A 27,706-nucleotide genomic window follows, 5' to 3' on the forward strand; every position below is an offset into this window, starting at 1 on the left:
TGTGTGTGCTTCCTAACTGGCGATACAGTTTAGATTACTAAACTCGCAAAATAAAATTAAAAAAATACATTTCCTGAAAGCACAGATTGGTAATTATAGGATTGAAATCTGAAGAAAAATTTCTGATATCACTGATAGCTGTTGCACTTTCTTCTGACAGATGTACTTAGTTAGTCGCTTGGGATAAAAACGTCTACTAAATGCCCTAAATGTAAATGTAAATTTACTAATTTGAGGGAACGACTATCCAACGACTGTCCATTACCAAATAGAGGTAAAAAAAAGTTGATTGGAGTGATTCTACGGCCCACTGAAGAAGCCCTTAGTTATGAACGACATGTCGGTGGTGACATTCCCGGTCAAAACCACAAGCTATGTCCTCACCTGTAATTACAGCCTATCGCCACAGGTGCCGCCAAAGGAGAACGAAATGAAGATCACATTTAAACAAAAAAATCTGAAATGAAGGATTACAAGCTGCACTTGTAAAATGCTTGAAAACTATCTTTTATTTTGACTACATTAAACAAAATACATTCCATATCAAAAGCACAATAAAGGCATAGTCGGAGACACCGGCTTCTGAAACACCAACGGAGAAGAAACAACATTAAATGGTCCCTCAAACTGTCCAACGTACCAAAGTATAACATCTGCTTGAGTAGAAACAGTTTTGTTAAAATCTGAAAGAAACCTTTGGCTTTTATTCAACGACGCCATCCTGAGAGAAAAGTCCTTCCGATGAGAGAAAATCACCGATGATGCAGGAGATTAATTGGTGGGACGTGTTTTCATGGTAGTGAAAGACAAACATGTTTATTGTGACTCAATCCCACGAACCGTGTGACCTGCTGCCACATATACTCACTATAGAGCACCAAATGTGGATTCATTAAAATAGTCACCAACAAATGCACTATTTCCTCCAGTTTTTTAAATTAAAATGACAGTGACAAGGAGGATTTTTTTTTTAGCAGCGTTTAGTCACGTTTGTTTGGGTTCATCGTCCTGAAAAAGAACTCACATTGTCAGCGACACACATGTTCCTCATATCAGAAAAACACTCGGCTGATTTTAAGGCTGATTCTGATCATCTTTTAGAGCAAATTCATTCAAATGTGAGTGAAATTCAAAATAAAACAAATGGATCACAGTATTTCACACAATACTACATACATGGAAGTGCAGAGAACAGAAAATATGAGCTTAAAGTTGAACAAATAAATATATAGTTGGTGGTGAGTCATTTAAAAAAAATAAAAGTTGAACACATGAACGACAGATGGATGAAGTATTACTTCAAGCAAAAGCTCTGTGTGTGTGTGTGTGTGTGTGTGTGTGTGTATGTATGTGTGTGTGTCAGTGGAAGGAGAAACCAGACGCCGGCAGGCCGCCACACCACTGGTTGATGAACTCGAGGACGTCCTGACACTCCGAACTGTGAGTGGTCTGCAGAGAAGAGGGACAGCAAAAACGACCAATAAACATACGCTGTGGTGTGTGTGTGTGTGTGTGTGTGTGTGTGTGTGTGTGTGAAACGTGAGTTAATAATGCTGCGATTAGCCGACTGCTGATTCACATAAAATCACTGATGTTGAAAGATGATGAAACTCAAGGAAATAAGTTCAGTGCTTGTAAATGAGACATCAGATCTTTAACTTCAGTAAAAGTAATAATACAACACTGTAAAAAAAAAATATAAAAATTATTCTCAAGTACAAGCCCTGCATTGAAGATGTTACTTAAGTCAAAGTATGGAAGTGTAATGTGACTGTTATATATTATAATAGCATATTATTATAACTCAATGCGATGAATTCATCAACTGATGATTTGTCAATATTCAGAAAATGAAAGAGAAATGACATCACCACTACCCAGAAGTCTAAGTGTTTTGTCCGACCAACTGTCCAAACCTCAATGTTATTAATACATAGTTATTATTACAAAATATTAAAAAGCATCAAATCTGAGAAGTGTTTGTTAGATGAAGAAAAATGACTCAGACGATCAAAATAGTGGCCAATTAATTATCGGTCAATCTACTGATTGATCCATCCACTAATCGCCTCCGTTGTGTATATGTAGGTTCATTCATATCAAAAGGTCATATTCTATAAGCTAAGTGAAGTAAATTCATTAAAACTGCAAAAGTAAAAAAATGGCAATAAAAGAAAAAGCAATGCAAGTACCTAAAATGTGTTTAAGTACAATGTACTTAGTTATTTTCCACCACTGGTGTGCGTCTCACCTTTACGGCCATGAGGAAATTGTTCCAGTCTTTCTTGTTGGCTACTTTCCCTTCAGGTGGGAACTGGACCTTGTCCCTCAGGACGGGGTAGCCTGCAGGCAGGAACAGCACGGTGTGTGTTGGTCAATATTCTAGCAACAAACCGATGGTATACGTTGTTTTACATCAACATTTCATTCAAATTGAGATGAACCATCTCGTGTTTCGCACCCAGATTTTCAAACTAAAAGCTCACCCGGGAAAGAAAAAAAAACGAAGAGTTAAAAATAATTTATAAATAATAATAATCTTTGCTTTTTTCTTTATTCATCCACAATTAAATCTACCAAAGGACATACGTTTTCCAGTAATTTTGCACAATAATTCAGATTTTTTTGATGTGGTGAGTGTCTGTTTGCGTTACCGGTGAGGACACAGGGAAGAGAGCGGAGGCCGGTGTTGACGGCCACCAGCGAGGCTTCGTACGTGTTCCTCTCGTCGAGCGGCAGGACCTGCTCCAACCGCTTGTTCATGGACACGATCAGCACCCAGTCACGGATCTGCTCCCGCTGGGCGTCCTGCATCGCACACATACACACATCACTTCATTAAAACACTTCATTCTCACGCCCGAGTGTTGCACATGTGGCGGCGGCGAACAAAGTTTAAGAATTTCAATTATTCTGGAAACAAGAGTTGATCCAGGTGGTGCAAGAGGATGCAGCCGATAAAGATTTAATGTGAAGATTTATAAATTGAGAACAAACATATTTTTAGCCGATGACTCTTTCACAGGTTCAGCAATCAACATTGTTTGGGATTCAAGTTGCACAGGTCATTCAGTTTATCGTTTGTTTGTGTATTTTAATAAACTTTATCACAGAACCAAAATGGCTCAATTTAGTGTAGTGGGATGTTTGGTGGAAGGATGCCTTACGGTGACGCAGAGTTTGGTGGGGACCGAAACCTCGAAGGGAATGTCGGTGTCCAGGAAGTCCGAGTGATCCAGGGTGTCCAGCGTCCCGTCGTCGGTCGCCTGGAAACAGAAGACAACCGAATGAAAGCAGCAGAGGGTATTCAAGGATTTCTGATGACCATAAAATCCTGGATCATTGACTTCATGGGACAAATCATGGGATAGTTTACTCACATCACACAGATCCAGGAAGTGATTGAGGAAGATGAAGCCCATGTTCTCCCAACCGACAGCCTGCCAGGGAAAAGGATGTTATATACATTTAATCTGGTACAATTAGCAGGATATCAGTTTCATTTACAGAGATAGAATCCTTAAATTTAAGCAGTGGTGGAAGAAGTATTCTGGTACTAATACCACAATAATTCACATGTAAGTATTCCCGCTCAGTGTTTTACTATTATATAAGTTGTTTCTGGATTAATATTACTGCTGCATTTTTTTTGTCTCTGTGTGATTCCTTTATATACTTTTGGGCAGTTTAATCTACAGCTATGCATCATATTGTATAAGATCCTCATATGTTTATAACAGAGTTTTTTAAGCTTAAGAAGTAGGAGGATTGTTTTCACCACATCTAACAACACTCCATGGTTTAGTGGAGACGAAGTATACAGTAGTATGAAAGTACAAGTTCTTCACAATTAAACTTTAGTACAGTACTTGAGTAAAGGCGTTTGGGGATTGACAAACCAAGCCAAACGTTTTCAGGCTGCGACAGCTAACACTAAAAAAGAGGATTTTATACCACAGTATAGAGACAATCTAAATGAGTTCCTCTCTCATCGGTGGACTCACCTTGCAGGCCAGGCCGGCCTCGTAGAACGCCTTGTCCACAGGAACGAGCTTAGTGTGACGCAGCAGAGACACCGACAGCTTGGCTGCGAGACTGACCTGCAGGAGAGGATTTCAAAATGAGCACTAAAACAGGACGACTGTCAAACCGCTGGCTGGGGAGGGAACTGTAAAATGTTAAAATATGAAAAAAACATCTTGCAGATGTTCAAGTTTGTTTTGGAACAATACAACACATTGACATTTCCTGTTGGGTTTTCCTGTGAGTTTCACACAGTTGCTCGACATGCGTGAGACGACGTACACGAGAAACGAATCAAACAAGAACATTTTCTTTTTTGCATATTCCTTTTCCTGTTTTATTTTGAAATCTCCTGTCATTTCACTTCCTGTCACCCAGGAGTCTCCCTGTGGCTTGGCTTACTGCCACCTTTCCTCATTACACACCTGCCCCAGTTCCTCAATTGTAATTGTGCATATGAATTTAGTCCCAATTTACGTCCCAAATATCTATCTATGTAGTAGATGCAGACCTGTGTGTGTGTGTGTGTGTGTGTGCGTGTGTGTGTGTGCGTGTGTGTGTGTGTGTGTGTGTGTGTGTGTGTGTTTTGCGTACCAGCTGCGTGACGTCCTTCGCAGCCGACCGTGTGGCGTAGTAGTGAGCGATCAGCAGCATCTGCTCAAAGTCTTCATGAGCCGGAGAGTTGGCCTCGGCCGACCGGGACATGTTCTCACACTGAAATGACAAGAAGTGGAATTACAGACGTCAAGTCATTTTACAAATAGGTGCAATGACAGGAGGGAACCCGTTTTTCCTGATTTACCAGCTGCAGCAGGAAATTGCGGAGGTCGGCCCATTTCCGGTAAGACTCTGGTCCATCAGTGTCGGGGAGGTTAACCAGGTCCTGGAACAGCCGCTTGTAGATGTTAAAGTTCTGGGAGTTAAAAAAAAAGAGAAGGGAGTTATTGGTTAGACCAATCAGACATATAGATATGTTATGGTGAGGGTGTAGCTCTAACAAAAGAGTAAAAGTCGGAAAAGGCACATTTTTTATCTAAAAAGGCAGAAGAGAACATTGTGTTTGTTTTGTTTTACCAAAAAATGAACACAACGGGCTTTCATTTTACTATTCAACAAGGTCTGACACTGAAAGGGTTGAATCAGGAACTATTTGTTGATCATCTGTAACCAGCAAATTCCCCCAATCTGTAATGGTCATAAGTGGCATTTATGAAAGGTGGGCTGACATTTACTGAAGCATCCGTTTCCAGGAGCTCCAAGCTGTTTCCCATGAACTCAGGTTTGGGGGTGTGTGATCGGTACCTGGGGGTTAGGTGGCGCTCCGTGCTGCACGTAGAGCTGCAGAGCCTTCGGAGCATCTTCCTCCTTGATGAGATGTGTCGCGTACAGAGCGACGTACTTATGGAGGATCTTAAAGTTCTGAGAACACAACAGGCATAATGAGGAACACCGGCAGCGACTGTTGACGTGGTTGTGCGTACATTGACTTTGGTTACAGTGAGCGACGCATGTCGATTTGGACTAAATACCTCGTCATCTTGTGATCTATGTTATCATATTACAGCTTTCAGTTTAAAGTCGATGGGGTGTTCGGTACCTGTTTAGAGGCTGTTTCCAGACATTTGTCCCACTGGCCTCTCTCTGCATACATGTCCAGAGCTGCTATGACATCCACACGTGCCAGCTATAATACACACACAGGCATAATCAGTAATAACAGTCTCAGTTTCACAAACGACAACATGGAAGTTAAAATCACACAAGTATTCATTTAATGTGGATTTGTTTAAACTACTATTAAATGTTACAACTTGCACACTAGTTAATTGGAATGGTTTGCTTTGTGATCCTCAGTCTAATGTACACAACACACTCTTGTTCCAAGGCCACAAACTGGATTTCACAAATAGGTGAAATATGAATTTTCATGTTTCTTTAATACAGATTTATGACTGGTTCATTTCCTGTGCAATACGGTGACTGAATACAGTCTCATATTTCGTTGAGTCAATTTTGTCCCAATCAGACCCAAACATACACCATTAGATTCATAATATGAGAATATTTCCTCAACAACTGTGTCGCCGTACGTACAGAGTCAACTCGGCCGTGGTTCTTCAGGTGCTCTTTGTATTTCTGGTCCACATAGTCCGTGTATCTGCCAAAGAAACCAGACAAATGAGAAGCGGGGCAAAGACACCGAAAGATATCTGCAGAGAATGTCCACGTATTTCTACGAGGAATGTTTAGTTGTGTTAAGTTAGTGTTGAGTTTGAAAATACCTGACATCTCTCTTCAAGTTTGAGTCCTCGCAAAAAAAAAAATGTGGTATCATGTACTGATCTTGTACGGAATGTGTCACTCCTGTTTTTTGCTTTAACTTATCATTATGAAATAAACACTGAAAATGTTGCACAATGTCATTATTTTTGAATAATGACACCATCAGTGCTTGGATCGGTTCCCATATAAACCTTGTTTCCACGATGCAAGTCCGCCTGCCACACGGTTCCATCTCCCGGGAAAATAAAGGCTTCATTTACGGCGCAACCAAAACAGGAAGAGGATGGCGCATATTGGTGACATCACCTTGTCCTCATTTGCATAAGGTTAGCAGAAGTGATGCTAAATCTGCCACTAGTAGTAGGCTTAGGAAAACAGAACGCCTTCTGGTTGTCCAACAGGAATACCACTTGGAAACATGAATATAAAGTACCAAAAGTAAAATTACTCATTATGCAGAACAGCCCATGTGAGATACACATATATTATATTATTGTATTATAATTGTTGATGCATTACTGTTATGCTGACGCTGGTAATGGTGGAGCTAATTTTGACTACTTTATAAATATTAACCTATAATTAAATGTAAATGTTTCCACCACCGATGTGCTGAATATGTCAGGTTTCTGTGTCTCTTTACCTCGGCTCCAGCTCCTTGGCGACTCTCTTGGCTTTGTTCCACTCCTCGCCATCAATGAAGACATCGATTGCCTCTTTGATGAGGTTCACGTCGAGGTAAAGCTCAGCAGCCTTGAGTACGACAACACAAACACAACAGAAATGTTTTTTTAAATATATATTAAAAATGACAATTTGATGAAAGGGGTTGAAACGTTGGTGTGTTCACCCACAGCGTTGTACTTCCTCAGCTGTGTGAGTCGTGGTCCGACCACCTGGACCACCTCCACCGCTCGATCTCGACCGAGGAACTTGATGGACAGCTCGGCTGCCTGGCAGCACAAACGCACAAATACAACACAAATTTCAGGGCACACAAAATATGTTGTTTTGTCTCTAACCAAAAACAGGCATTTCAGGTATTCAAACCTCCAATGTAATCAGTCTGTCTGATTTCAGTGGGTTATAAAGATGTCACGCTGGTGAGGAATATAATAAAAAGGTCAAATGTGCTGGTATCATCTCTGAAAACAAAAACCCAGAAACTATATTAATTGTCAAAGTGTCGTACAATTACCACAAACAAACAAAACCATTTCTGAAAACATGAAGGCAGTTGTTGATAAAAGTATTCATTTCCCAGCAGATGTCTGAAGGAGAAAAGTTTTTATAGTAGAATACGTTTTAGAATGACAAGAAGCTGTTATTGTAATAAATCTCAAATGGTTGTTATTTTCATTGACTTATTCCTTATTATTTTGTCTGAAATAGTGACCAGAAGGCTGTCCAATGAACAGTCCAAAACCCAAACATTGTAACATTTTAAATATATATTTCTTAAAAACTGAGGGACTGGATAATGTTGATCGATCATTTGATTATAAACAATGTTGCAGCTTATTTCATCACTAATCCTGTAATCAATTCATTGTGTTAAGCTCTATTTTTTAATATACATCTGAAACGTTTTATTTCTGTCAAATTAAATGAATCAATATGAGCTTTTATCTGTTTTTAGAAGGGTTGGTTTAGTTTTGCCTCAAATCACACAATAACACAAACTAACAAACTGATCGAGGCAGCGCTAGACAAACATCCCATGTTCCACAAGGCCAATTTTATTTATTTTGTTTTGTTATTTCGTTTGACGGCGAACATATTCTAAGTATAGAATACAACATTGATATTTCTAGGTGTCTAATATAGGTTTTGATGCTGCCCGTGTCCACAGCAGAACGCTGCTTTGCTCCTTCTAGATCTTCTGTGCCGTTCCTCCAAACCGGAGGCCTGTAACAAGTAACTGGAATAAAATCCAGTGTGCATATTCAGGCTTTCTACGGGAAGTCACATATTGATCGTGTCGACCCCGTGACCCTTACCTCGAAACACCACCGAAGCACCAAACGTTCAATTCTCCAATGAGCATTTGCCATCTGTCTCTCTTTTACTCACACTGGTTAATCAAAAACTATTGATCTCTGAGAACCCCCTGACCTTTTTATTCCCCCAGACCTAAAACAGCCACTGAAACCTCAAATGATCTAATCTCCATAGCACTTTAATCACTAACAGGGAAACCTTTTGATGTCGGTGACGCTGTGGCCTTTCCCCTTCCGCTACCATCATGTCGGCCGCCATTATGCATTTATTCTATCACCTCCCTCCCCGCTGCGATGGTGAATGTGAGAGCAGCTAATCAGTCAAATTAAAATGCTTTTAGGTTTGTGTTACGGACACATTTCTCTGGTTTACTATTTAGGTAGGAAACAAAACACATACTCGTAAAAGTCAGCCACGCCCACTTTCGTAATACATAAACACATTAAGAAGTTGGCTGCATGCATTAGAAAGAGTTTAGTGCAGCAGTGTTGAACATAGCATTACAGTTTACTATATATATTTACAACAACTATCAAAACATAGTAGATTTTCTGTCAATTGACCAATCGATTCATCAGATAATCCATTATCTTTAATATATTGTTGGTGATCTTCAGATGTAAAATCTTAATTCCTGAAGTGATCTGTGATGACTACAACATTGTATTGATTAAGATTCATGTGTCTTCACAGTGGGTTTTGTTACGTAGCTTGTTTTTTAAATATCTTTTAATAGAGCTTAAACTAACAATAATTGTATTCATCATTATTATTTTTAAATAAATAATTTAAATCTATTGCACAACGTTTTTGGTTTATGTCCACTTAAATTGAAGGAATCTGTCATCGGATTACACCCGGGTCAAGACAATCAAAGAGTTTCTATTTAATAATCTAGTCTAGAGGACATAAGAGTATATATATATATATATATATATATATATATATATATATATATATATATAGAGAGAGAGAGAGAGAGAGAGATGCTTTGTCTTGCTTTGTTGTCCTGTGAATTATCTGACGAGATTAATCCTAAACCAAGAACAAACAAAAGAAAAGGAACTGTGTGTTAACCTTTATCCAGCACTTCTCCATCAGGGCAGCGTTGGAGTCATCCTTCACCTTCAGGTAACACTCCACGGCCTGGGAGTGTTCACCCGACTTCTCCCACTCCTTGGCCTGTTCCAGCAGGTGCTCCACTCTAGCAACAAAAGAAAAAAGTAATCTTGCTTTGACATGAAGTAATAATCTTGAAGACCGTCATTTAAATAAATGTCTTTTATGTCACCATCTATCACTCAATGGGGAAGCGCAATTGTGATTTGAGTCGGTGGCTTAATCTCCTTGTAATTGCTGTGTTATGAGCTGGGCGTCTGCGGCGACATTGGCAGGAAAAGGCTACTTGAAAATACGTCACCATGCAGAAAGCTAGACACGCTTGAAATCCCGCTTCAGCTGGACTTTAACTCTGCTCAGTCGCTTTTTGACCCGGCTGCATGAAACAGTGATGTTTTTAACCTAAATTCACACAAACCTGCAGCTAAGTGAGATCCAAACCACACCTGCAATCCCTGCTTGTTGCCATAGGGGCCGCTTAAGACAACTGCCACTAAAGACAACCAAAAGGTGAGCTTCAAGATTGTAGCTTTAAATTTTCATAATTGCATACAAGGAACAAACCATTTATTTTCCGAGATTTAAGTGCAAGTAGGCAAGAAATGAATTAGAAACTGAAAAAAACAGAAGGTGACAATGAACATTTAAAATACCTCTCCTCTCAGATCAACCATTCTGTCGTGTATCTGCAATTTCTGATCGGTGGCAGATTTTATTATCACGTATCTCTGTACCCCACAAGAAACAGGCTCATTCAGCATTCCCACTGTAAAACAGAATGTTTTGAATCTAACAGAATACGATCTTTCAAAAAACGGGGTTTGTTTTCGCTCCAGCTGGGCTGTATGAATGTAGAACAAACACACGGCTTCCTCAGTCTGGATCAAACCACATATCATTCAATTATCATGTCCACGGTTCTTCCTTTTAAATCACAAAGGATATTTATTTCTCCTCTTTCTCGTTTGTGATCTCTGGATTTTCTTAATGCCTTTCTTTCATTACATTTGATATAAAAAGCATCAGACTGTGATTGGATCATGGTTTGCCAGATGCCTGATGAGGAAATGTGAAGGCTTGCATTCATCTGGAGTCTGAGCTGTAAACTCTGCAGGAATAATTCAGCGCTTTCTCACTTTAACCCTCACTTCCTCGCCCGTTTCCATTGGTAACTTTTGATGTTTTCTCCCACAAGTCATTAAAGAGGGAGAAGCGATGGGAGGAGGATGAGAGCTGCATGCTGCTGCTCTGCTGCTCGTTGGTCGTCTCAACATGGGATTATACATGAACTGTCTTTTAATAAAGCAACAGACTGAGTCTTTGTGCATAGCTGATACTGCTGGGTGAATGCAGCCTGTGGAATGTTCATAGTGGGGTTTGTGGTTTCCCGCTGGTTTTTAAGGGGTTTCTGAATAACATAACAACAACAAAATTGAATAGAATATCTTAAACTAATGTCCCATAATTACCAAACCGCTGCTCTATAATTATGAGTCCTGTTAACAAGGCTTTTGATAATGCTGTTGCTATTGTAGCTATAACTATAGCTTCAGTGCCATTTTTGGTTCCAACAGTTTGAGGCTGGATTTACGATGAAGTAAATGAGCATTACAAGAAATGAGGCCCACTGACTACAAATATCTTTGGGTCTTATTCTCACCGAATCCCCTTCTTGGAGGTCACCTTCTCGTACTCCTCTTGGAGTATGAAGAGCTTGTTGGGGAGGTATTCCTTACAGATTCGCATGGCATCACTCCACATGTCTGAATCCTGATTAACACAAGGATGGAAGAAATAAAACAGTACCTGACCAAAAGGTGGACAGTTCAAATCTGCAACTTCAATTTAGAAATTGAAAATGTGCATTGTTTGATCAGTAAAATTAAGAAATATTATTTTCTTGCACATTTTGCAACTCTTTTCTTGTTTTTTTTTTAATATTCTGAAGCCAGTTTGGCTCTTAATGTTACCTTGTAATATTCAACAGCAAGGTCGGGTCTCTGGGCTCGGAGCAGAAAGGCTTCAGCCTTCTGGAATTCTTTCTGTTCAAAGCAGAACTTGGCTTGGCCGACCAGGACCTCAGACACACTCTCTGGATCGTGGCTCTCAGCCACCCGCTGTGCACTGGCCCAGTCCTTGTTGTGGACGTACCTGGAGCAGTTCACATACACATCACATACCAAAAATATGAAGAAAAAAAACCCACAAGTAATTAAAATCCTAAGTGTAGAATTCCCTTCTAAAATGTAGTGTTAACAAATGCGTGCATGTGCTTGGTTTCATTCCACCATTGACTACAAGTAGATATAAATCCAGCCCTAATTTAAACAACAGAGCTAAATGGACTCACATGGACACGGCTTCTTTGGGTTTCCCTGCTTTGATGAACTCGACCTCGGCTTCAGGAAACTTGAGCTGAAAGATGAAAAAGTGACAGGATATCACGAATGACCACTCCCTATACTGATAACAACAGAAGTATGTTGGACTGTTTGTTAAAATGTTATGAAAATGTATCACGTTGAATTTAGTGGAAAAGACACACTATCACATTTAAAAATGTATGCAGACTAAAGGAAAATCCACTTTTTTTCATTTCATTACAGGAACCATTGATGTGTTAGGGAACGGGAGAGGACCTTCAACTAAAACTCAAAGAGACACGTTACAAGAGAGTACAAGAGAGAAGAGAAAACATAAAACGACAACAAAGAGGCCAAAACAACTCCAAAGAGATGCAAAACAGCTGCAGAGAGACCACAAAGAGACTCACAACGACTGTGAAAGGGCGCAAAGCAGCCACAAAGAGACACAAATTGACAACAAAGCGACACAAAATGACCAGGAAGAGACAGAAAAGCACACAGAGATGCGTAACCTCTACAAAGAGGCACAAAACGACAACAGAAAGCGCTTAACATGATAAATTCTCTGTGTCTTGGTGCTACGTAAAGGTGGCGAGGCCTTTTGCAGGTCTGTGCCCAGGGCCCAATGACTCATAATCCACCCATGCACAGAACTATAAAGACCCAGATAATACATAAGGCATTTGCCTCCTATGATGTAAAGGAGGCCGAGTTAAATTAATACAAATGTGTGATTCTGCACAACTTTCGCTGCAGATATCAGTCGGTTATGTAGCAGGCATTAATATGCTTTTTTTTTATCATATAAAGGGACGGTATGGACAGTTATTGCATAGAGCAGGACTCTGTCAGATTTACCTCATCTTCCAGGTGCATGGCGTGTTTGAAGTGGATCTCAGGAATCTTTTCCATACAGGCAAGACGAGCCAAATCAAAGGCAAAGTCAAATGAGCTGGGGAGTCAGTAAAGAGCAGGAAATCACGTCAGGTTACGCAATACAATCACCAACTGGAGGATAAATATTCAAGTACTTGGTGTGATCTTATTAAAGGAACACGTTCTGCCCCAGACATCGGCTACAATGGCCTCCTGAAATACTGCATTCATCCCAGTTAATTTGCAGCAGTTCACACGTCCGCCGACTACCACAACTCAGGAACTCTTAAGATGCGAAGCCCATTCTCGCCAATGTGAGGGGAAAAGGGGATCTTGTAAGTCATAATAGTGAGAAACGTTCTCAAAATACTGACTTAGTATCCCCAAATAATTATTACTCATAAGTATAACTCATTATGTTGAGAACATGTTCTCATTCAAATGCAGGGTCTTTTCCCCCATCACGTTGGAGTAAATGAGCTTCCATTCATTTGACTCAGGATGCTCAGCAAATAGAAAATGAAATGGGTACTTTGTGTTTACGTGTGCCGCTCACATGTCATTTGAAGCAAACTCAATGGCGTGTTCTAGGAGGCCAAACTTGTTGAGCAACTTGACGGCCGCCTCTCCTCCCAGGCTTTGAGCCCACCGGTAGGCAACCTGCTTCTGGGCTACCGCGCTTCCATGGCTCTTAGCCACCTGACACACACACACACACACACACACACACACACACACACACACACACACACACACACACATAGAAATATACATTACTGTAGGCAGCACCGCGGCTCCCCAACACTCTCACCACAGATAATCACAAAGAAAAACATTTGACAGAAAGCTATAAAGTTTCACGTGATCCCAAACTAGAAGCAGCAATAAACGCTATCAACAGGGAAGCTCACACTTTGCTGCGCTAATGAAGTCTAATCTCAATCTACTTTAAGTGCTCCTATTTGGCATTCAAAAGCAGTAAAGGCTCATTTAATAAATGGCTTATCACACAAAATAAGAACATTTTTATGTATCATTAATGAACAGTATGTATCACTATCATAACATCTCAACGTTTTTAAATATATATTATTACAGCTGTATCTAATTACTTTGCATTATTAAACCATTATAGTGTGTTATAAACTATTTGTTTGTGTGTTAAAAACTATTTGTTATATATTTCTGTCAATGTCACATTTTTTCACTTATTAAAGCCAGTGTGTTTTGATATGTGAGTATCTTTAAAGGTACTTTGGTGGCATAAGTCTTGAAGACATGTTTGAGCTTAGGTCTGTGCTGCATGCCTCAGTGTTACTGTGTTTTAAAATGCTACCATTAAGAAGGGACATCGAAGACAGAATTTTAAAATGATTGACTTTGTGTCATCATTAATTAACTTCTTTAAACCCATACTTTCTACCTGAATAAATCATTGACATGTAGCTGTGTGTCTAACCTCCCTTTCATCATTACTTGTAATAACAGGGGTTGCTTAAATATCACCATCGAATTGGTGGCTATAGTGGTGTTTATCTGAAGCGTCGTGGATCCAAAAAAAAAAAAGAAGCCAAAAAAACTACTGAAACTGTGTATACCCTGTATGCATCCTCCCACATATCGTTGACTCTGTACATGTGGACAGCAGCTTTCCACTCATCAGCCTCCATGAAGTGGTACTCTGCCTCCGAGAACTTGGATTCATCCACCAACTCCTAGAAGAAACATTTACATCATACATATCAGGGACAGTAAGGCTTCCAAAAGAATTGCGTGATTGATTATACAGAAAACGGATTACAGTACACCAATCTAAGCATTAATCCGATATGATAATAATGCTGATAAGTTCAATTCATGTCCCTTCAGCGCCACTTTTTATTTGTGACGCAGCAAAACGCAAAACTGCTGACAAAAGCAAGTAAAAACCACTTAATGATGAAACTCTATTGGATTTCTTTGAAATCTTCTTTGCTGCAATTAATCTGGAGTTTAAAGGCCATGTGTGGACACTATTAAAAATCAGAGGAAGTATTTTTACTCAAGTACTGAACGTAGTTACTAGTTACTACAAGGATCATTCCTTTTGTGTGGAGTTTGCCCGTCAGAGTCCTTTTGAAAAACCTTTCGCTTGCAGCAGGGAGAGTCTGTCCTGCACAGTCTTGGTTCTGGTTCTCCCTTGCCTCCCTTTCCTCCAGCGGGCCCAGTAATAAAGCATGGGCCTCCTGCAGTTCTGCTCCTGGCCAAAGGAGGAGCTGGAACGGCGACTACAGGTCGAAGGTGGCAACGAATCCAGATCGGAGTGTCAATAAATCCAACTGATGATCCTGTTCGTTTATGTAGTTCTGTCAGTACGGAGGCCTCAGTATTACATTAAATACTGTTTCATAACCAATTAAAAGTTATTTTTAGTAACTTTAAGTAAAAGGTTTGAGCACTTCTTCCACCACTGCATAATGTTGTACATTTAGACATGAAATTTGTGCATTAAAAACTTTGTTTTGGTCCCTGGGTTTCTTCTTCTGAATTCAGAGCAAAATTCTTTGTTAGACACATTTTCTAATTATCACAAGAGTTTAAAACACATTCCCACAAGATAATTGGACAACCAAAAAACTATGAACATTTCTCTGCTGTTACATAAGAAATGGAGAATGGAGACAAAAAACGGTGATTATGTTGTAAGGCTGCTAGATTGGGAGCATTATCTGAGCCTACGAGAACTTTTTTCGGAAAGGAGACCTCATCCTTTGCCGGTGAGGATCTAGAGACACCAACCAAAGGACACCGAGCTGATTTCCAATAGGTCAGGGAGGGGGGTTGTGAGGGTCTGGAGATTCTGCTGACTGAGCTTTCAAGCCCCTCAAAAATGCAATTGCACAGCATAAAACGATCTCTACAAAAAATTGATTTCTCACACTTTCAAGCTTTGGCCCTCATAACTCCACCTCCCAACATTTCACACAATGTCAGGCTGGATGAATCAATGAAATCAAATAGCAATTCTATGACACATTCTAGGGCCGTTGTAGGTAGAAAAAATAACTACGGAGCCGGGGGGGAGGAGCCTATCATTCTGAAAGAAAACTACAAAAATGTAAAATTCATCAAAAGAAAATAACGTACAAATGTATGAGATAAAGACTTTGAAACCTTGCGTTGTTTTTGTTGTTGTCAAAGAACCACGTCGTTAATCTTTTGAATTTATTTCTTGCAGATTTATGACCTTCTAATCTCTCTTTTTTCTCTCAGAGAATAGAAGACGATTATTTATTTTTTCTGAATATTACCTCTCTTCCCCAGCTCAAGTATTTCATATATTCTTTTTAACAATGGCCGCATTATGCCATCATACAATTAAGTGTGATAACATTACAGTATTGTACCTTGGCCAGGTGTAGGTGGGTCTCTGTCAGCAGTTCGGAGTGATGCTTGGCCACCAGACGAATAACATCGTCAAACATCCGGTTTTTCTTGTACATGGATATGGCGAGGTCAGACTGCATCACGATGGCAAACAGCCTGCGTACACACACACACACACACACACACACACACACACACACACACACACACACACACACACACACACACACACACACACACACACACACACACACACACACACACACACACACACACACACACACACACACACACGCATCCAGTATGTGACTTTGCCTCACTCCATTCCCATGCTTCAAGGAGCCGATGATGCAACGAAGGACTCTAAAGAAATCTCCATTTACCTCTCAGCCTCCTTGAATTTCCCCTCTCCCTCCAGCTCCTGAGCTCTGCTGATGTACAGAGCCATGACCTCCTCCTCTGTCATACACTCCACTGCCAACTGCGAAAGAAAAATGCGGCAAAATATGAAGGTGGCTTTTTGAAACCATAGCGAAACCAATACCCGGGTCAAAATAGCCTCTTATAAATAATCAAATTAGTGTTATCCATAGTGTATTAACTCGCCTGAATAACCCAAATTGGTCTCTCTTTATTTAACGTACTTGTTTGTGTCCATACCAACCTTATGAGCCTCCTCCCAGCAGCCTGCTGTGGTGTACATGTCTATAGCATCTTTGATGTGACCTCCTTTCACAAACAGTTGCTCTGCCACCTGCAGGTCATCAACACACAAAGCATACACAACGTACTGTACAACAAAGAAAATGTAAAACACAGCCTGAATTACATAAGATCTCTTTAAAGAAGCTCATATTTTACATTCTTTTGAACCTCACTTGAAAATAAAAAACATTTTTAACCTCCTGATGCATTCCATAGCATAGCAATATATTCTATTTGCATTCCACATGGTAATCAGAGGACAACGAACTCTTATAAAACAATAATAGGAGCAGCTAGCTGTACTCTGTTAATGGAACAATGTAGGAAAGATTGGGCAGAAGAGAAAGGGAAACGTCCCCGGCTTCAATGTGAATAGATTTTTGCTACGTAAAGAGGTATTTTCTATTGAACCTGTCCTATCACCGGCGTCACTGAAACAAATGTATGTGCTGGTTCGCTCTGATAAAAAAACGTTTATTCATTGTTTTCCTTCGCGATAATTTCTGCATTGACATCACAGGTGTGAGCCTCCTACATTGTTTTAGTTTGCTCTGAATTATACTTTCCTGCAACTTCCACAAGTTGGAAAGCAAAGAGCTTGTTATCTTAATTACTTTCTGTGAATGTGCCCATAGAGCAAACAGACCGAAATGGCCGGCTATTTTCAGAGGCTGGCAGTCTGTGGAGGCTGTTTGGCTCAGCTGAGCTCATCAGAATAAGCAGAGCACGCTGCGCTTCACCATCACTATTGTCTCTCTTCCTTTTTTATGTTTCTAGATTTTGTCCCTTTAAATTGTATTTCTGGTATTCAGGCAACTATTAAATCTATTCTAACAAGAATCCAACTTGTCATTATTGTCAAAGCACTCTTGGGCAAACACAGCCCACACTGCTCCATGGAGACTGAGCTAGAGCTCATCCTGGGCTCGGACTCTATGGTTGAAAGGTGAACAGCCTGGTGTGTGTGTGTGTGTGTGTGTGTGTGTGTGTGTGTGTGTGTGTGTGTGTGTGTGTGTGTTATGGGTGAGTGTACAAATCCCAGAGAGATGTGCAGAAATTAATTGCTGGTGGCAAAATGTCACTGCCTACTTTATCCCTCTGGCTGCTTCCATCTATCTATCTGTTGTGTTCAGGGAGCAAAACTGATCTCAGGTGCTCACCTAACCACAAACCCAAATGTACCCGCATGTAGCCTTGTCCTTACAGTATTTTTTTTTTAAATGCTACCGACACTGAATTGTTTTCCGTCCAGTACAAAAGAAAATATCGATTGTTGTTAGTTGCTATGGTGACATCACATGGCAATGATGCTGTAAAGGGTTGTTGCAAATCTGGAGACTGATGGCTTTGAAGTGAGTTGGGTAGCTTGTCCGACTCTGGAGTCCAATATTCGATCCTCAGATTTGACTCTGATTTTAGTCTCCACCTAGTCCTGAGATAAATCTCTGGCCCTTTAGCTGCTAACTGCTCCACTATGTTCACCCGCCAGTCTAACTGTCTCCTGTCTGCCGGTGAAAACAGCTGCCTGCAGCTGCAACCAAAACAGTAACGCTGCAAGCTCTAAAAACAACAATGAGCTGAAAGATGCTAAATCTCAGAAAAGCAATGACAATGTCCAATGACAATAATTCACTGTGAGCGACAACTTTCATGTTACACATAGCCACTATATAGCTTCATACAAAGAGATTGATCATTGATCACACCTCGTCCCTCCTCCCTCACCTCGTATTCCTGTATGGAGACGTAGTACTGAGCTATCTTCATGTAGTATTTCCCTGCTGACGAGTCCTCCTGTAAATCCAGGATGTGGACGGCTTTCTTCCACTGATGAGCTGCGATGGCCGCCTCGATGGCTTTCAGCGAGCAGCTACGAGTGAACCGGAAAGAGACGACAAACAGGATGTTAGTGTTGCGAGTATCCAAAACATTTACCTCACCTCACCTCATCCATGTCTCCTCGGCATACAGTTGATTCATTCTTGGTATATATTAGACCTTAAACCATATTATATTGATATTCTGTTTAATTGCTGTACAATACATATTATATCTGTGTGCTATGCTATATATTAAGCTATACTATATTAATATACTACTGCACCTTATACTAAATGTATCATATTATACCAAATTATGTTAATGTTACATTGAGTCTAACACCTTATTCTATTCTATTAATACAGACAAACACGGAGGACAATGACTTAATCTATTTTTATTACCTCCGCCAGGCGTAAGACTGCGGGGAGATCAATTAAATTAAATTAAATTAAATTAAATTGTAAAAATGTGTTCGTATGCGTATCCGTCCGTCTGTCCACAGCTAATCTTGCAAACTGGATATCTGCCTAATATTTATTGTGCTCCTTTTTTAACTGGAGCATCTGCAGAGTAATTCTTAACCTGATGTGTTATGATCCATTAAATAAAATGACATTAATAAATCCCCATTTGTGCTGTCTTGACTGTAAGGGAGCAGGGAGGGACAGTTGGGAAGGGAGAGGGAGACCCTACTGAGTGGACTTTTCTAGCTCTATTTTTAGATTAGTTTATGCTCATCTTTACATCATATTTATTTCTGGTACTTTCTATACCATGTGCTGCTGCAAAAAGAGAATTTCCCAGCTGGGGATAAATAAAGGTTTATCACATTTTACTGTCTAGCTCCAGCAACACAGCCACATTCCAAATGAATCATCATAGGATTAAAGAAGTTAAACCCATAAGTTTTATTAATGCGGGCACAGATTGAAACTTTACTGGCAGGAGAAAGTAGCAGCGGATGTAGTATTTTTAAAACCTTTATTTCCGTCGAGAGTTTTTGCTTCCCACATTCAAAATGCAGTTACTTTTCAACCTGAAAATAATTTAAATCTGTGAGCTGATTACCTTTATTCGGTATTTTGGGGGATAAAACCATGTTGAAAGAAATCTATTATGGTCCTGGTGATGATTTAAAGAACTAGAGTGCATCTCTGTTGGATTGTTTTTATGTGTCATCTTTCCTCCTCTCCATCTGCCCAAATATTTGTCTCTCCCCTCCTCTACACTACATACCCTGCTTCAATAAAGTGGTTGATGGCAGCGTCCATCTGTTTCTGCTGGACGAGGTAGTCTCCCCAGGTTTCCTCCAGTTTTACCACCTCAGCAGGGAAGACGAGGCGTGCCAGCTCCACCGCTACAGGAAGCAGAAACTTGATTTAATATACTGCAACATATCTACTGTGTACCCACACTCGGTTCAACAACATGCATCAACCTGTTGTTGTCCCACATCTTGTCACAAGACGTGTGTTATTTGTGCCTACTCATATTAGACGTATTCTTTCAGCTGAATCCTAACACAGCATCACCGAAGTCATTAGGATTCCTCATCCATGAGCCATGTAAGTGTATGTACCAAATCTAGCATACATGCTATCTCCATGTCATTGATTTACCTTTCCTGAAGGCACCTCCTTTGCAGTAGCACTCCAAAGCTCTCTGGTTGTTTCTGATCTTCTCATACAGATCTCCTGCCTGGTCAAGAGAAATATATAATATAGAAGATCCATTTATTAAGACAAATTGACAGATGATATCCAATATTGCTGCGTCAGAGTTTCAAGACTTTGGCCCTATCCCTTAGTTCCAATGAAGGGAAGTCATATTGATATTTATGGCAACAAGGTCCAAGTGGACCAGCCATAATAAAAGACTAGTTTAGTGTGGAAGAACTAGACTGGCCTTCACATTAACCCACACACCTTTGGAATGAACTGAACCCCCAACCATCAGTGTCCGACCTCACACATGCTCTTGTGGCTGGATGGATGTCAAAGGTCGTAGAAAGCCTACCCAGAAGAGCGGCGGTTGTTCCGGCAGCACATAATTACCCATGACGTAGGAAAGAGACTATCACACGTGGCTGTAATGTCTGACTGTCCACACACTGTTAACATAGGTCACACATTACTTCCATATCTACCCTCAAACACCTAAATTGATGAAACCCGACACTATCAGGATGCCGCGACACATTCTGTTCTGAAGTTTCGTCCTGTCATTCCCACCTGTTACATAAACAGAACAGGTGGTAGAACAGAAGGAGACACGGAAGAAAGAACCGGCCAGATGGAGGGAAACGGAGTGTAAAATGAAAATAAAAAAATAAATGTTGATACCTCTCATCTCTTAGCGTTTGTTAAGAGAAGAGAGTAGGATGAGGTGAAAAGGAGGAGAAACGATATGACGTACCAGTATGGGATACCAGCTGTGATCCAGTCTGCAATAACCAAGGCAGACAGAGATAGATACGACAGATAGAGTCCACTCACCCTTTCATAAAACTCTCCCTTGATGAGACTGGCGGTGATGCGGCCGACAGTGTCGCTGTTGTTGGTGATCTCCGGATAGCTGATGGCCAGTCGGGCGGCTTTAGCCGGCAGTCCGGCCTCCAGGTAGAGGTTGATGGCACCCTGGAAGTCTCCCTCACTCTCCTTCACCTCGCCGGCCTTCTCGTCCTGACCCGTCTCCGTTAACCACTGGTAATAGTTCCCACGCAGGCTGTCCAGATCCGGGTGGCCCTAAGACAGTCATTGTGGGTTGAGAGTGTGTTTTTTTTCTACGTTCGACACAGGTTTGGGCCAGATGAGGGAAAATAAATTTGACGTGTCCAGGGTGTAACCTGCCTTTACGCAAACGGATGGATGATTTAATATATTTGGCTTTTTTAACAGTTAACTTTAACTTGAGCTCTGAGAAGATTTAATAGGCTATTTTCTGATATAATCAATTATAATTTAATCATAAGCTGGAGCCATAATTAAATCAGCTGCAGCTAAAGGAACCACGTGTAGCATTGAGAGTGCTCTAATGGCAGAAATGGAATGTATATTCATTCATTAATGAATTAAGTATGTTTTCTTCAGTGGAAATATGAATCCCTGTGTTTCATTAGCTTTGAAGGAGACGTTTACATATTTATATCTCCACACAGAGCAAGTTTTCGTGTTTTCGCATTGGCCACCGCAGTTCTCCCACACGCTTTGCACACAGGAGAAGTTTCAGTTGGTCGCAATAATACTTTTGTAGAGCAGCAGCAGAAGGTGGGGGTCGACAGGAAGTGCTTTGAGTAGACGGATGGCAGAGAGTCTCGGGTTGGCAGTGTTTGTGGATGTCCGTGGTGTGTTGTTCAAAGCTCAGTTTATTGTCCAGGGTGAGTATGCCAGCATGCAAGAACAGACTCTTCCTCGGGGAAAATGCAAAAGTATAAATATATTCGGTCCGTTCTTACTTTGGCTTCAGCCAGAGTGATGCAGTCGTCCCACATGTGAAGCTCCTGGTACATCTCTATGGCTTCATCGATGGAGTTCTGCAGGAAACGACATCATGATATTTGACTCGGTGCTGCACAAATATATAATTAGCATAGTTGAATTCACAGCTAAACTATCCAACCAATCACAGGTGTTAACAACACAGATAGACTGAAGATAATGACATAATCATTTCAAATACAACCATTGTTTTCTTTGAAATTCAAACGATTCAAACACAACTTTCTGAATGTTGTGTTTGGTTTGTTTAAAATGCATAAAAATGAATATCCATAAATATGCATATTGGAAGAATGTGTGTTCACAAGTTTTGGTTGTGTGAGTCACCCAACCTGCTCCATGTAGTGCATCTCAGCCAGCTTAAAGTTCTTATCCAGCATCGCCACGTGGGCTTGGACTTGGTATAATGCTGCTCCAGGTCCCCCCTGGTCAGGAGAGAGAGACACACACACACACACACACACACACACACACAATGAAACAAACACACACACACACACACACACACACACACGATGAAACACACACACACACACACACACACACACACACACACAATCCTGTGATCACTCAGCTTTTACTTTGTTGAGAAAGTTTAATCAGTTTTATGATATTTAAAGAAGTTTTGTTCAGTATTCGCTCAGAATTGAATAAAAAAGACACTTTTTCATCTGTAATATATAAAACAATCAACTCATATTCAACACAAATACATTTGATTAGTTAAGCTTTGGTCTAACCATGAGAAGCATAAATCGTGAGATTAAATTAAAGTAAGTAAAAGTAATTATTGATTTATTAGACTTTGCTGCATCCAAATTTACAGCTATACACTGACTGAATATCAGTGTAGAACACACGCCATCAGTGGTGGAATGCATAATATAATGCATAATGAGATATCTTACTTAAAGTATAATTTGATACTTTTGAGATTTTGAAGGCAGTACTTTTACTTGTACTGTGTATTTCTCCACTGTGGCATTACTTAAGTAGAATAGCCCTTCTTCCACTACTGCTGGCAATAAGCCACATAAATATAAAGTATAACAATATATTTTATGATGTGAAAAATATGTATATGCCACCCTCAAAACTGTATTTGTTGCATATATGGTGAGAGTTGTTGTGTCTTTTTATCTTTGCTGATATGATACACACCTTTTCCTGTGAAACTCTTTCTGCGATCTGGTTTGTTTGGTGGAGGAAACGCAAAGTTGAGACGTCCCCCAATGCGGCAAAACACCTACAGAAGATAAAGAAAATCAAAGAGCGACATGGAAATAGAGGGAGGAAGAAGAAACACAGAAAGTAACATTCAGCGGAGGGGCAGTAGAAGTTATACATCGGCGGGTCAAAGCCGTGAAAAGCTGTTCACTTCATGAATTGAGATAAATTAGAGCTTTTGTCTAATTAGGCTTTAGATATGCTGCAGTGTGAGGGGCTGAAAAGGAAACGGCTCGTCTTTATTACCAACTCTCTCTGAACAGTTGCATCAGATTAATGAACAAGTCATGAAAGAAAAAAAAAAGTTTGGAAAAAAAGCCCCCTCTGTCTGAATCTCTCCAGTTTCCCCTCCTCATTAACATCACTTCCCTCCCTCATTAACATTACCAACTCCAGACAAAAACGTTTCTTCCCCCAATTTCATGATTTATGCAAATCAAGCCGATGCCTAACGAACAGCATATGCATTATTAATGATGAAGAATTCAAATTTTCAAAAGTTTCTCAAAACAGCGAGAAATAAAGAGAGAGAGAGAGAGAACGAGAGAGAAACAAAATGCTTATTATTAAAAAAAAACTGTCTGATGATTAATGAAGTTAGAGAGGGAGGTCAGGCAGGGTAGAGTCATCTGCTGTGTGTGTGTGTGTGTGTGTGTGTGTGTGTGTGTGTGTGTGTGTGTGTGTGTGTGTGTGTGTGTGTGTCTGCATGCGTTTTCATTCCAGGTGACCAAGGTGCCCTTGTTGTCTCCACTCTCTTCAGTCACAAAGATAAGTCTCAAGTACAATGAAGACTGATAAAGAATATAATTAGCTCAGAGACACAGACATTAGGTTGCAACTTTGTGTGTGTGTGTGTGTGTGTGTGTGTGTGCGTGTGTTCAGCTATCTTTGTGAGGACTAATTTGAGTTTAAGACCTTCAGAGTGAGGACATATTGGGGAAGTGAGGCAAAACTAGGCGTGCCAGCTGATCAGTGAGACTATAAATGCTAACATCACCATGCTAAAATGCTCACAATGAAAATTCTAACATGCTGACGCCACGTTCACCTATCTTAGTTTAGCATGTTACCGTTTGCCAACAACACAAAGTGGAGCTCAGGCTGATGGGGACGTCGTTACTTTTGGAAGGCAAGTGAGGGCTGCTCCTCCTTTGCCTGTTTGAAGGTTAAGATAAGGTTTTAAGTCTTTTAGAATTACATTTAGGTTAGGGTCAGGGTAAGGGTTTGGGTCGTGATGGTTAAAGGGGCTAGGATATGCATGATGTCTTTGTGAGGACACAGCGATACCAGGTTGTGTGTACGTTTTTGTCTTGCTGACCTTTCTGCGATGTGCAGCTGGTGATCCTCCAGAGCCAGCTTGCTGAGCGTCTTCCACATGGCTTCAGACTCCGGTGACATCTCCAGAGTCTCCAGGAACGCCGTGGCTCTGTCGACACACGCAGATATAAAGCCCAGAAACAAAGCAACATACACCGGTAGTTTGTTGTCTGTTGCAGATGCTATACAATATACAGTTAGGTCACATAGGGATGACGAGGCAGTTGATTCATAGACAAAGCTTCTGCTTCATCAGTACGTCTGTTCTCGTACAGGGTTTATGCCGCTTTTTAATTCCAAATTCTATTTTCTTTAGAGTCTTACAGGTCAGAAACTAAAACCATCCAGCAACTCATTCAGACTCATTCATCTCCCATCTGTCAGATGAGCAATCAGTCTGTCTTTCATGGTTATATCAGGTCTATATTGCCCTTCTATGACCGATATTAAAACAGCATGGGAGGAAGACCTTCATTTGGCTCTTACAAATAACATCTGGGATACCGGTACGGAGTTGGTCCGCTTCTCCTCCTGTGCGCTCGCCACTCCTTCATTCAGTTTAAAGTTGTACATCAGATTCATTTTTATCAATTTAGGTTGTCTAAAATCTACCCCGGGAGAGCCCTAGCTGTGAGGTGTATGCAGATTGCTAATCCACATCTATTGGTTGTGCCCTATATTAGAACACTTTTGGAACAGTGCGTTTGAATCTATTTCTATAATTCTAACTGCTGTAACTGAGCTGAATCCCCTTGTCTTTGGGAGGTGTCACCTTTGCTTTCAGCTCTCTCTCTCTTTTAGCATTTTACTAAGTGGAAGGTAGTTGCCCCCGCCACACACTCCCAGTGGTTTAAGTACATATTGTCATGCTTAAAACTGGAAAACTGTAGTTTCGGAGTAGTGCAGTATTTTCTAGGTGGATAGTTTTGTACTGTTTTTAAAATCGAATAAAAAAAAATACTTTAAGACTTTAACCATACATTTATCTTCTAAGAACATTTTAGTTTTCTTGTTGGAATCTGAATTCAATGCTTTCCAGTACTTTTCCATTCGCTCGGTCTCTTACCAGATACACAAACACAAGTCACCAAAATCCTCTGACATGAGTTCAGAGCTACAGAATGTGAGTTCAGCTGCTGCTCCTCCAATCAGAGAGGTCAGTTGCAACGATTCGAGAGCACCACTTTGGAGGTGTTCAAACTCACGACACACTGAGGAGACTATGCTTCCCAGCTGGCCTGGGAGCTCTGAGGAAACCCTCAAGAAAGAGCCGGAGGAAGCTGCTGGATAAAAGGACATCTGGCCCGTTCTGCCCGCCCTGCTGTCACTGGGACTCGGACCCAGAAGAGTAGCCGGGGGGGGCGGCGGATGGATGTTCAACTCGACATTAACGGCGGCGATGGGCTGGTTTCTGTATGCAAGTCTTTCAACTCACCTGTCATAATCCCTATCATCAGTAGCGGTGCCAAACTCAATGAGGCCTTCGTCCAGTGTGTACGTCACAGTGTTGACGCCTTCCTTCACGATCACATCCGTCTTCCCATCAGCTCTTTCTAGATCCACAATGTCTCCCTGACGGAGTGAAGTGAAATCAATTTAAAGTTAGAGAGAGGCGCTGCAGCGGTGGAATGTAGACATAGGTTAAAATTTTACATCCAAATGTAAGAGCGGAATATAAAATATGATACACTGTTATAGATTACACAACTAGCTCACAACAACAGTTAGTTCTGCCTGGACCAACTATAATAGTAAAATGCTACATAAACATGAATTCATCAGTAATAATAATCAAATTATATAATAAATAGTAAATAACATTCACAGAATCATTTAACTACATTTGGCTAAGTAACATTTTGAATGCAGGACTTTGACTTGTAACATAGTAACTTTACAATGTGGTATTAGTACTTTTATTCAAGTATCTGAATACTTCTTTTACCATTTGGATCTTGCATTTATGCTGTATTATATAGCTCCCACAAAACATGAATAAATCTTTTTTTTTATGATGGACCACAGCGATCATGAGTCCATTAGCTATCTGCAAAGATTGATGTCTTTTGCATAAAAAAAAAAGATAAATTATCTAACTTCACCCATGCAAGAGCTTCCTCTGCCTGCCTTTTATTATTAGTCAGAACATCGGTGAGAAATTTGTTTGGGTATTCAAACAGCAAACTATCAATTGTAAACTTGCACAACCAGCACACAAGGGCCAGAAGTGGAAATGCTCTATCATTATAATGGCATTTCTCCTTTATGTAAAGAGGAACACCGCTGATGCTGTACAAACAAGTCAGTTTACTCATAATGAGAACTACTACTGACAAAATAACCTTAATAATACAGCAGCAGGCAGACAGGGTTAAATAACTATAGGAAAAAGGCCAATATGAGCTCTGTTGTACTGTGAAATAATAAACTTAATAACTGTTTTTAGTCATATAAAACCCGATGGCAAACAGACAGACAGACAGAAAGAACAAAGCCTCACCTTGATTGGAAACATGGTGACGCTCTCAGGGCTGTCGATACTGTACCAGATGCAGAGGTTTCCCCTGTTTTGGGCCACCACCACGTCGCTGCCAGGCACCCACTGGACGTAGGAGCAGGAACTCAGGATGGTGGTCTTCACGCTGGTCTTTATGTCATAGAGGTGGAGCTGAGGGGGAAGGAGAGGGACATAGAGACATCCATAATTATCAGAGGAATATGTTTTCTTAGAGTTGGATGAGAAGACCGATACCACTCTGAAGCCGGAAAACACAAACCTCACTCTGTCCAAAGGAAACACGATCTGTCTACCAGCACCGATAAAGCTCATCGATTAACATGTCGTATCTTGTTTGTTTTATTCGTACTAAAAAAAGCAAATAGATGTCATGGTTCCTTTTTAATCGCACACACAGAATGGGATTTAAGACCTCTGTCAAAATCATACCAGGCTAAATATAAAAATATGATGGAAAGTCAGTAGGGATGATATGGTTTGTAATTATTTACCAATACATCACTTTTTCCAGTAGTTCCCAGCAGTATATAACAATAGTTTTTGCTAAAATCAACTTGAGATAATGAGCTTCCCTTAGCTAACAG

At 40.5% G+C, this 27,706-nt stretch overlaps 1 protein-coding gene across 1 annotated transcript in view; it reads right to left on the reverse strand.

The window, feature by feature from the left end:
• Positions 1–497: 497 nt before the first annotated feature.
• ift172 (intraflagellar transport 172) overlaps positions 498–27,706 on the reverse strand; it is a 37,980-nt gene continuing 10,771 nt past the window's right edge. Inside the window, exons 16-48 of the mRNA XM_084031208.1 lie at positions 27,105–27,272; positions 26,040–26,176; positions 24,606–24,713; positions 23,222–23,306; positions 22,393–22,485; positions 22,018–22,095; positions 21,059–21,307; positions 20,183–20,261; positions 19,800–19,920; positions 18,465–18,609; positions 16,699–16,788; positions 16,418–16,515; positions 16,055–16,190; positions 14,267–14,383; positions 13,225–13,367; positions 12,651–12,744; positions 11,777–11,841; positions 11,397–11,577; positions 11,087–11,196; positions 9,385–9,511; positions 7,161–7,259; positions 6,950–7,059; positions 6,118–6,181; positions 5,621–5,707; positions 5,326–5,442; positions 4,826–4,936; positions 4,618–4,737; positions 4,005–4,100; positions 3,381–3,440; positions 3,168–3,266; positions 2,655–2,808; positions 2,252–2,343; positions 498–1,449 (exon numbers count right to left, since the gene is read on the reverse strand). Of these exons, the coding sequence (XP_083887334.1) occupies positions 1,360–1,449; positions 2,252–2,343; positions 2,655–2,808; positions 3,168–3,266; positions 3,381–3,440; positions 4,005–4,100; positions 4,618–4,737; positions 4,826–4,936; positions 5,326–5,442; positions 5,621–5,707; positions 6,118–6,181; positions 6,950–7,059; positions 7,161–7,259; positions 9,385–9,511; positions 11,087–11,196; positions 11,397–11,577; positions 11,777–11,841; positions 12,651–12,744; positions 13,225–13,367; positions 14,267–14,383; positions 16,055–16,190; positions 16,418–16,515; positions 16,699–16,788; positions 18,465–18,609; positions 19,800–19,920; positions 20,183–20,261; positions 21,059–21,307; positions 22,018–22,095; positions 22,393–22,485; positions 23,222–23,306; positions 24,606–24,713; positions 26,040–26,176; positions 27,105–27,272 (3,723 nt within the window). The 3' untranslated portion in view covers positions 498–1,359. The remainder of the gene's footprint in view (positions 1,450–2,251; positions 2,344–2,654; positions 2,809–3,167; positions 3,267–3,380; positions 3,441–4,004; positions 4,101–4,617; positions 4,738–4,825; positions 4,937–5,325; positions 5,443–5,620; positions 5,708–6,117; positions 6,182–6,949; positions 7,060–7,160; positions 7,260–9,384; positions 9,512–11,086; positions 11,197–11,396; positions 11,578–11,776; positions 11,842–12,650; positions 12,745–13,224; positions 13,368–14,266; positions 14,384–16,054; positions 16,191–16,417; positions 16,516–16,698; positions 16,789–18,464; positions 18,610–19,799; positions 19,921–20,182; positions 20,262–21,058; positions 21,308–22,017; positions 22,096–22,392; positions 22,486–23,221; positions 23,307–24,605; positions 24,714–26,039; positions 26,177–27,104; positions 27,273–27,706) is intronic.

This window comes from Eutrigla gurnardus (genome assembly GCF_963514095.1).
Source record: "Eutrigla gurnardus genome assembly, chromosome: 16".
NCBI lineage: Eukaryota > Metazoa > Chordata > Actinopteri > Perciformes > Triglidae > Eutrigla > Eutrigla gurnardus.